The sequence below is a fragment of the Scophthalmus maximus genome, chromosome 6 (genome assembly GCF_022379125.1).
Source record: "Scophthalmus maximus strain ysfricsl-2021 chromosome 6, ASM2237912v1, whole genome shotgun sequence".
NCBI lineage: Eukaryota > Metazoa > Chordata > Actinopteri > Pleuronectiformes > Scophthalmidae > Scophthalmus > Scophthalmus maximus.
In genome coordinates, this window is record NC_061520.1 from 287,501 (window position 1) to 297,500 (window position 10,000).

At 48.5% G+C, this 10,000-nt stretch overlaps 1 protein-coding gene across 4 annotated transcripts in view; it reads left to right on the top strand.

The window, feature by feature from the left end:
- ephb2b (eph receptor B2b) overlaps positions 1–10,000 on the top strand; it is a 111,716-nt gene that overhangs the window by 34,639 nt on the left and 67,077 nt on the right. For all 4 annotated transcript variants that reach the window (XM_035632032.2, XM_035632035.2, XM_035632033.2 and 1 more), the window contains exon 2: positions 7,071–7,150. In XM_035632032.2, the coding sequence (XP_035487925.2) occupies positions 7,071–7,150 (80 nt within the window). The remainder of the gene's footprint in view (positions 1–7,070; positions 7,151–10,000) is intronic.

Here is a 10,000-nt window from a genome sequence, read left to right on the forward strand (position 1 = left end):
CGTCTTCGGTCGTCTTCGGTCGTCTCCGGTCGTCTTCAGTCGTCTTCGGTCGTCTTCAGTCGTCTCCGGTCGTCTCCGGTCGTCCCCAGTCGTCTTCGGTCGTCTCCGGTCGTCTCCGGTCGTCTTCAGTCGTCTTCGGTCGTCTTCGGTCGTCTTCAGTCGTCTTCGGTCGTCTTCGGTCGTCTTCAGTCGTCTTCGGTCGTCTTCGGTCGTCTCCGGTCGTCTCCGGTCGTCTTCGGTCGTCTTCGGTCGTCTTCAGTCGTCTTCGGTCGTCTTCGGTCGTCTTCGGTCGTCTTCGGTCGTCTTCGGTCGTCTTCGGTCGTCTCCAGTCGTCTTCAGTCGTCTTCGGTCGTCTTCAGTCGTCTTCGTCGTCTTCGGTCGTCTTCGTCGTCTTCGTCGTCTTCGGTCGTCTTCGGTCATCTTCAGTCGTCTTCGTCGTCTTCGGTCGTCTTCGGTCGTCTTCGTCGTCTTCGGTCATCTTCAGTCGTCTTCGTCGTCTTCGGTCGTCTTCGTCGTCTTCGGTCGTCTTCGTCGTCTTCGTCGTCTTCGGTCGTCTTCGTCGTCTTCGGTCATCTTCAGTCGTCTTCGGTCATCTTCAGTCGTCTTCGTCGTCTTCGGTCGTCTTCGTCGTCTTCGTCGTCTTCGGTCGTCTTCAGTCGTCTCCAGTCGTCTCCGGTCGTCTCTGAAACCACATTGACAAACGATAAACCTAAACATGTATGATGTTAGGCCTCGCAGCCGGCAGAGATTCTCTGTCGGACTGATGCAAATTTAGTTTTTAAATCTGTAACCAGGAGACAAAGGTCAACAGGTCAACAGGTCAACCCAACAACAAAGGTCAAGTGATAAGGAAACAGAGCGTCCACACAGGAATTTACAGCAGCTTTTTAAAGGCTGTCGCAGGATGAAAGACTCAATCTAAGGATTTAGAATGAGTCATTAACAGACTTTAATGACTCGTACATGATGTGGGAGGACGGATGTTTGACTAGAGAGCGAACGGAGGGTGAATCTCTTCACCAGACAAACACGGACGGAGCAGAAGCAGAACCAGAAGGTAGATGGTCAACGGACTGTGTCTATATCGAGCTTCTCTCGTCTCATTGACTCAAAGAGCTTCACAGGACGAGTCACGTTCACACATTCACACATCCGTCACTGGAGCCGTCAGACACACACACACACACACCCACACACACACACAGACACACACACACACACACACACACACACACACACACACACACACACACACACTCACACACACGGACACAAACACTCACACGGGGACACACACACGGACACACACACACACACACCCTCACACACACGGACACACACACACACACACACACACACGGACCCACACACACACACACACACACACACACACACACTCACACACACACACACACACACACACACACACGGACACACACACACACACACACACACACACACACGGGGACACACACACACACACTCACACACACACACACACACACACACACACACACACACACACACACGGGGACACACACACACACACACGGACACACACACAAACACACACTCACACACACACGGACACACACACACACACACACACACACGGGGACACACACTCAGACACACACACACATACACACTCACACACACAGTAAACGCTTCCTTCACAAGTCGGATGCTCCGTTCGCAGCCGTCGTGGCTCCAAACCACTTTTTTCTAGCCTCGTATCTCCGTCACACTTTTCACTTCTTTGTTACTAACACCCACAATTTTTCAGAGCTGCCAGTCAAAACTGTTGTCATGGAGATGGCAGCTCCGTCGACCGCCACAGATTCGTCTCTGGACGAATTAGGAGGGAAATTGGTACCTTTGCTCCCACAGTTCCAGTTGATTAATTTGAAGTCGTGTGTTCAGGACTAATACAAGCGTGACGTGGTCGTCCTGCTCCGGCGGGTCCGCGAGCCGCGTTGTAACCAGAGCTACTCAGAAACCAGGGCGAGCGAGAGACTGTGAGAATGAACAAGATGGAAGAGAGAGAGTGGAGCCAGGGACCACACATCCGTGAAATAAAGGATTCCTTCACGCTCGTACACGAGTTTTTAATCATCCACCTTTAACTAACGGCTCGTAGGCCGAGCGTGGGCGGGTTGTGATGATGTCACCGTGATGAGATAGATGAGGTGTTTCCACCGAACGTCACACGATTGGACGTACGGATCAATGTCACTTCTTTTTCTTTTCTAATCATCTGCTTGTTCTCTTCAGCTGCTGCTTATAAAAATGTGGAGGCCACTTTTACAGAAGTTTCCAGTGCAGGATTTAAAACGGGCTGATCTGTTAAACAGGCTCGTCTGGCTCGTCTGGGACTTATGAAATATGGAAAGCCGACTGTAAATCCTCCAGCCTGTGTTATTAGCCAGGATATGATTGGCCAGGTGAGCTCCCACTGCCGATATACATGTTGTCACTCTACAGTAATGACACACTACAGGTGTCATGTGGATGTGAGGAAAGATACTGATGCATGAGGGTTGTAATCCGAGGTCAGATAAGATGGAACAATGTTCCTGCTAGCTTGTGTTCTACATTGCATTGTTTTATTGTAGGTTATGGTTTTATAGATTGTGCATCAGGGACTTTGGACAGAAGACGGTTTATCGCTGGTCACAATTTCATTAGGATTTTTAATTTTCTTTTGATTTACCTTCATTTTTTTGAGCTCATTTCATATTTGCCTGTTCGATTTAGTCGCCTTGTCGCCACACAGCTCCTCCCCCTTGAGTCCCCTGCTCTGCAGCTCCGCCCCCTTTTTCTTGTATATTTGTGACTTTAATCTCAGAATTCAGATTTTATTTTCACTTTAGTGTCTTTTTCCCTCTTGAATGTCTCAAATGTCTCAGTATTGTGTGGCTCCATAGTATTTTAGTGACTGGCCCTAACACACCAGTTTATTGCTCTGTATTTCATCATCAGAAAAATGACACATGTAGTTAAAGACGCCTCTCAGTCCGATCACAGGAGGAGACGGTGTCTCTGCTCCTCTTACCTCGTTCCTGTCCACCGCCCCTCGGCCTCGCTGCTGCTAACACACTGTCGGGATCACGGTGGAACATCCGCCCGAGGCCCCTGGGAACGCCACGCTGCATCATTCTGTCATCCGCTCTCTGTGTGTTCCTGTTTGTGTGTGCTACCATATTTCACACACACTCGTCCTCTGCCAAAATCAACCAGCCGGCTTCCTCCCTCGTCTCTCCTTGCCTCGGATTACTCGCCACTCTGCTGCCCCGATGAGGTGGGGCTGAACTCTGAGCCCCAGCTCATCGCTCCAGCTCCAGACGTGTCTCCTCATCAACAACCTGCACACAACATCAATCTTCCTGACTGTGAAGTCGGGGGCTGCGTGCCAGTCTGCCTGTGAGGTTTGGTCCTGTGCCACATGGTCCACAAAGCCCCTGTTTCATTGTAAAAGTGGGATTAAAAATTCATTTAACACACGGGGATCTGCCGTTGTGTGACAGTGCTGGGAGCTGTGCTGAGCCCTAATGGGCCCGGCTTGTGCTGACGGATGAGTTGAGCCGAGTTGCTCCCGACCGGCGGCTCCATCCACCTCCTCCGTCTAAATCAAACAGACGCTTGTTCTTTCCAACGGGCCGTACAGTAGCTCTGTCCATCATTAAAGCTATGAATCACGTCTCTGCCGTGGCGTTGGCTCCCTCAGGGGTGTACAGTATCACTGCTTTGCCCCTAATCTGGGCAGATTTCCGTGCGAGGTCCCTATATGGGTTCTGTTTTTAGCACAATGAACAGCTTGCTCATGTTACTCTGCAACTGTGATGCAAACCACAATCTGCCCACGGTCGCCATCAGATCCTGTGGTTTCAGGTGAAATACAAGGAACCGCAGCTTTCAGCACTAAACCCTAACTCTGAACCAAACAGAATGTTTAGCTCTTGGCTGAAATGATCAGAGCCACGACAGGAACATGTGTGGGTGTGAAAGTGGACGTTGAGAGATTTATACCTCGCAGACGAGAGGAAGTCCGAGCTTCAGCTGCTTCCTCCAAACGTCCAACATTAAACTGCAGATAAATAAAATCCCTACCATCTCGTCGAGTCTTGATTTGAACCACGTCAGTCGTTTATATTCAGAGTTTCTCCTCGACGGTGATGCAACACGTTGCAAAGCAATTTGTGGTATCTCCAGTCTGCCAGGCAACAAGACACAGACACGCATCAACATGTGTGTACAAGAAATGTCCATCTGGTCCGAACGCTGAGGACGGTGAGTTGGAAGTTTCCGTCTGTCACTCGTCCGTCCCTGGAAGTAATTGGTCGTCGGTGTCGGACCAGGAGTTGGTCCGTCACCGTCACAAACGGACTGCAGACGTTGAGGAACAGAATATAAAATGATAAAATAACCAAGAGACCTCAGAGGCACATGCAGTAAATGCAGAATTCCGCACGTGTTAATATTGTATCGTGGCTCTGATTTATTGATGCTGGGACACAGTGACTTGAAGATAAATGAGCTGAAGGTTCTTTTCTGTATCAAACCTTTAGAAAGCGGCGAAGCAGCTTGACCTCTGACCCCCCTCAGAGAAGAGGAGTGTTGTGGTGGAACCCCCCCCACTTCAGACTCCCTCCTCTCCACCTCAGATCAGCACTAAACTCTCTCTTAGTCTCAGGACGTGTTGGGAGAAGATGAAGCACTTTGAGCCTCGCAGGCTTTTCTCAGACTCTCAGGTCTGATTGAATATTCATGATCTCTACAGTCGAGGGGATCACGATTAAAAAAAGGAAAAGACACACGTGCACATCCAGGCTTCAATTATTTACTATCAGGTTGTTTATATACATCTACATATATATATATATATATATATATATATATGTAGATCTATATAACGAGGAACTGTCTCCCTGCTCCCGACTAGGAAAAATTCCTCGGTACCCGGTGTCAGTGTCGCGGCCCGCGAGGCGGAAGACGCCGCAGCGATCTGCTGAGCTGTCGCTGCTCCACCGGCCGCCGACACTGACACCGGGTACCGATGAATTTTGGAAAGGTGAAATAGTTCAGAGTTAGTTCCGGTGTCTTGTATAAATATCTTTATGAATCCTGGTCCATGATGTTACGATCAGTAACAGAATGTTGGAGAGCGCTGGAGGCTGAAGACACACTCCTGAATGTAAACTGTGTATTTGTCTGTTTATTGACCGTTGTGACACTTATCTGTACTTACAGACCCGAGACCTTATTTATTATGAATATATTATTACCAGCTGGAAGTAACGGGGCAGGAAAACAATAGAAAGGCGTTTGATTTTGTTCCTCTGTGATTAAAGAGGTTTGGATTTTCAATATGTATTTTTATCAAACAATAACAGAACAAGTCCTGTAGGACCAAGCAAATCACACTGTGATTCATATTCCTTATGATCTGGTTGACAAACTGATCACACCTGGAGTTCTGCTGATGACGAGCGCCGGGTGGAATGGATCTGGTTCTGGTCCCGTGAGGTCCAAACCTCCAAATCACTATTTGACCTGTTTCTGAATGTTTGTTTTACAGTCGTCTGAGGCCTGGACCTCGTTCTTTACATCATCACTGTGGGTCGCTCTCTCAGAGGACATCAGTCCAGTGGGGGGGGGGGGGGGGGGGGGGGGGGGGGGGGCTGGTGATGGAGGTGATGAATGTCTGGAGTGTGGACAGCAAGAGGACGACGAGTGATCAGTCTCTGTGGGTGAGGTCCAGAGAGAGACGGGAGCCGAGAGGAGGAGTGAAGAGAGAGAGAGAGAGAGAGAGAGAGAGAAAGAGAGAGAGAGAGAGAGAGAGACAGAGAGAGAGAGAGAGAGAGAGAGAGAGAGAGAGAGAGAGAGAGAGAGAGAGAGAGAGAGAGAGACAGAGAGAGAGAGAGAGAGAGAGAGAGAGAGAGAGAGAGAGAGAGAGAGAGAGAGAGAGAGAGAGAGAGGGAGAGAGAGAGAGAGAGAGAAAGAGAGAGAGAGAGAGAGAGAGAGAGACAGAGAGAGAGAGAGAGAGAGAGAGAGAGAGACAGAAGTGGGAGCAGAGGAACAGAAAGAGGAGGATGGTGGAAGGAAGCGGAGCGTCTCCCAGTCTCTGTTCACATCCCTGGGAAACTTGAGGGGGGGGGGGGTCTTTATTCTCACTTTACTCCTCCACTGATTATCAGATAATCACATCTCACTGCCTCACCCCCTCGTCGTACACGAGCTCATCACAGCTGCTCAGTCTGGTCTAAAGCTTAGTGCTGCTCTCTGTGATGCAGTGAGCAGGAAGTGACGTCTTCTGCCGGGTGAGACGCAGAAAGTCAAAGGCCTTGAAGTAAACCCTTAATGAGAAGCTGCGTCAGACGAGGCTGGAAGTCTCTGAAATATCCTGCGGTTCACAGTGAGCGGTTCCTCACTCGTTACCTGCAGGAAGAACATTCATCTGACGTCTTTTCTTCACTGGCTCGACTCCACATGAGCCCAGAGTAGCATGCGAGTGAGCGGTCGATCTCCAGGCCTGTGACTTTCTAAATGCCTCCGATGAACTGACACTCATCCTCAGACCTGTTGTCATACGTTGAGACGGGACGGAGCGAGAGGAAACAGGAAGAGGAGGTGACGTGGTCAGACACTTAGTGCCACTGAGGATCTGAGGACCTCATCCACAGACCAGCTCCTCTCCGGCCTCAGGATGATGTCCCAGGTCTGATGTGGGTGTTCTACAGCAGGTCGATGGATGATGATCATTTTCATCCTTCAAAGTTTTGTCAGTTATTTCCGATGATCCAGAAGTTTAGAAACTTGTTCCCGGAGATTCACGTGATTTTAAATTCTTAATAAACAGTGTTTTTGTGCGTCAGGGCCTGAACCAGTCAACAACTTGAACCTTTAGCTTTAATACGTCAATTATCATGTAAACAGACCCGTTGATAATATTCAGTCTTATGTTTTCATTTCTCATATTCTGCCTTTCGTTTAAAATCATTTTAAATGTTGAAATTGAGTTTTGATTTGTTGGTGGAAACTGACTCTGTGTTTGTTGAATCTCTCCTCAGAGACGCTCATGGACTCGACCACGGCCACAGCGGAGCTCGGCTGGACCGTCTACCCCGTGTCAGGCTCCAGCGACAACAGCGTGAGTCACATGTGCTTCCGATCGCAGAGGTTTAGTCAAATAGATTTTTTAAATAATAATATTTTAGGACCTTTTCTTTGGGTTCTTGTCATATATCTAAATTTGCTGAATTACTGTCTGTTGGTGTTTTGGTTTCTCACGTTAAGGTCAAAGGTCAGTTAATAAACAAAACCTTTCCTGAAAACCTGGAAACAAATCTGCAAAGTTACACAGAAATAATTTGCATTCATGAACGATGTTTGAAAACTTTATTGCAGTTGATCTGAATTCACTGATTCATGACAAACTGCGTATGAATGAACAATCGTGCTCGCCATCCAGACGAGAGCAGTTGTGTTTCCACGTGCGTTGCCAGAGCGTCGGTTTCTCCGAGCCACATGAAGTCAGGCCACTTAGAGCCGGAGTCTGCGTCTCCTTCACTTCTCCGCTCACCACAAGACTTCACTTCACAGACCAACTGCAAACCAGAGAAGAAATGTTGTAGACTTATTTGCTGGTGCATTTCAAAAAACCACTGCCGATTTTATTCAATTATTTACGCTTCTGTGGTTTGTATCAAAGATGGTTTGAATTATCATGCTGTGTCTTTTTGCACTATAAAAAAATGGCCTTCAACAATTCAACAATTCCATGATACGACTTCAAAGTTTTTCAGCAACAATTTAGGGCAACTTCATCTCTCGCACCCTGAGGCCACGTCGCCGTCTCCTGCTGCTAATTCCTACAATCAATAGCAACGCACAAGGAGGCCGGCCGTCGTCTCCGCTCGGCTCTGGATCCAATCTTCTCCTTCCAGAGCTTACGCACACACATTCCAACTGCAAACACAGTTTACATCACATCGTGCTTTCATCTCCGCAGCACCGTCGATTCAGCAAAACATTCGCTCAGCCCATATTTCATAACCAGGTTGAATACCGAGTGGAAACTTGAAGAAGAAAGAAAAGCTCTAACACGAGCTGCAGTCTGATTCTGTGACGGTTCAATGTGTGCACTCATGTTCTATAGATGCTTCCTGTGCTCCGTTGTGAGCCTCTCTCTCAGTCAGGCTCAGATCGGCCTCATCACCAGGTTCTGTGGCGACGTGGCTGCGCTGGTCCGAGTGAAGAGCGTCTGTCCCTCGTGTCCCAGGGCAACAGGTGTGGAACCGGAGGCGCTTTACAGAAGCTATTGTCTTACACACACATATTCATGGCTTCGTGGGCTTAGCCGGTGGATCAGTGACGTCCAGCCGAGCGCCGCGCCAGCAGTTGCTTTCACTGCTCCGAGCGGCTTCGTGAAATATATCCCGACCCGACACGCGATACTCTGCGACTGGATGGAAACGCAAACACGTAACCGTGCGATACTGAGTCAGAAATGTTATCGCAGTTGTTCCACTCTTGTATTTTACAGGATATTTAAATACGTCCTGTCAAACCGTTGGTTTAAGAACTTCCTTTAACACACTGCTATAAAATCTGGAGGTTTTGAAAGTGATTTGTGGAAAACAATATTCCACTGGAGCTTTTCTAACCCTCTCTGCGTATATCTTGGCAGCTCCTCCTTTTAATTATGTAAAGTGACAGACAAACTTGTGTTGTCCCAGAGCCAGACAAGCATGACATTTTCATTATTCATCGCAAAAGCAAAAAACCCACATTCATAACTTGTGCAATATTTACCAAAGCAGAGTTTTATTCCAGGGCAGTTGAGGGAGTTTTGTGACTCCGCCCACACGTTGGTGTCTCAGAGATTCAACTCAAGTGTGCACAACATATTCATTTGACTTAACGATGCTAAATATCATGCACAGTTTGATTCCATAGTATTTTATATTGACAACTTCACCACTGACGCTCGTTGGTTCTCAGACAAAAGAGTAAACTGACTCTGCGTCCGTCCCTCGGAGGATCGGTCCCGGGACGTGTGAAGGGGCCAGAGGTCAAGTGGTCACTGTTTTCTTTCCTGCAGTGGAGCTGAGAGATGCGAACTTGGGTTCCGACCTCGTGACCCGCTCAAGTACTGACAACAGCACTCGTTCAGAAATAGACTTGTGGCCGCAAGGAGCTACTGTGGAAAACGGAGGTCTCCTGCAGGCGGAGGACATAATGAGGTGGTGTGTGTGGGTGAGGTTATGATTATGGATGTGTCATAATGTACCAGGATATGTCCAGTGTCACTCGGGGACACGGCAGGAAGAGCAATGTGCAGCACAAATCATTTCCTGGTGGTTGTTGGAATGTGAGATATGAATTATTGTTTTTACCTCTTTGTCTGTCTGAATTTATGATTCGCTGTGATTCTCAGTTAAAGGTGGAAATGTTCCTCCGGCTTCACATGTTGTGTTTCACGTAGTGGACACAGGAATCTGCTGCAGACAGATCTACTGACGACTGTGTGTGTGTGTGTGTGTGTGTGTGTGTGTGTTCCTCTCATGGCCTCTCATAGTAATTGAATGCAGAGAGTTGGTGTCATTTGTCTTTTGTCCCTCGAGGGAAACTTCTCCTGCTCTGACAGATTCACACACATCTGCAAATAAGACGAAGGTTCCTGGGAGTTTTCCACCAGGTCTCTCTCTCTCTCTCTCTCCCTCTCTCTCTCTCTCTCTCCCTCCCTCCCTCTCTCTCTCTCTCTCTCCCTCCCTCCCTCTCTCTCTCTCTCTCATTGTGTGAATTATGTATTTACCTCTGTCGGTGTCGGAGCAGTGATATGTGATGTGTCTGTCTTTCTCTCTCTCCCTCCCTTCATCCCTTTCTCTCTCTCTCTCTCCCTCCCTCCCTCCCTCTCTCTCTCCTTCCCTCCCTCCCTCTCTCTCTCTCCCTCCCTCCCTCCCTCTCTCTCTCTCTCCCTCCCTCCCTCTCTCTCTCT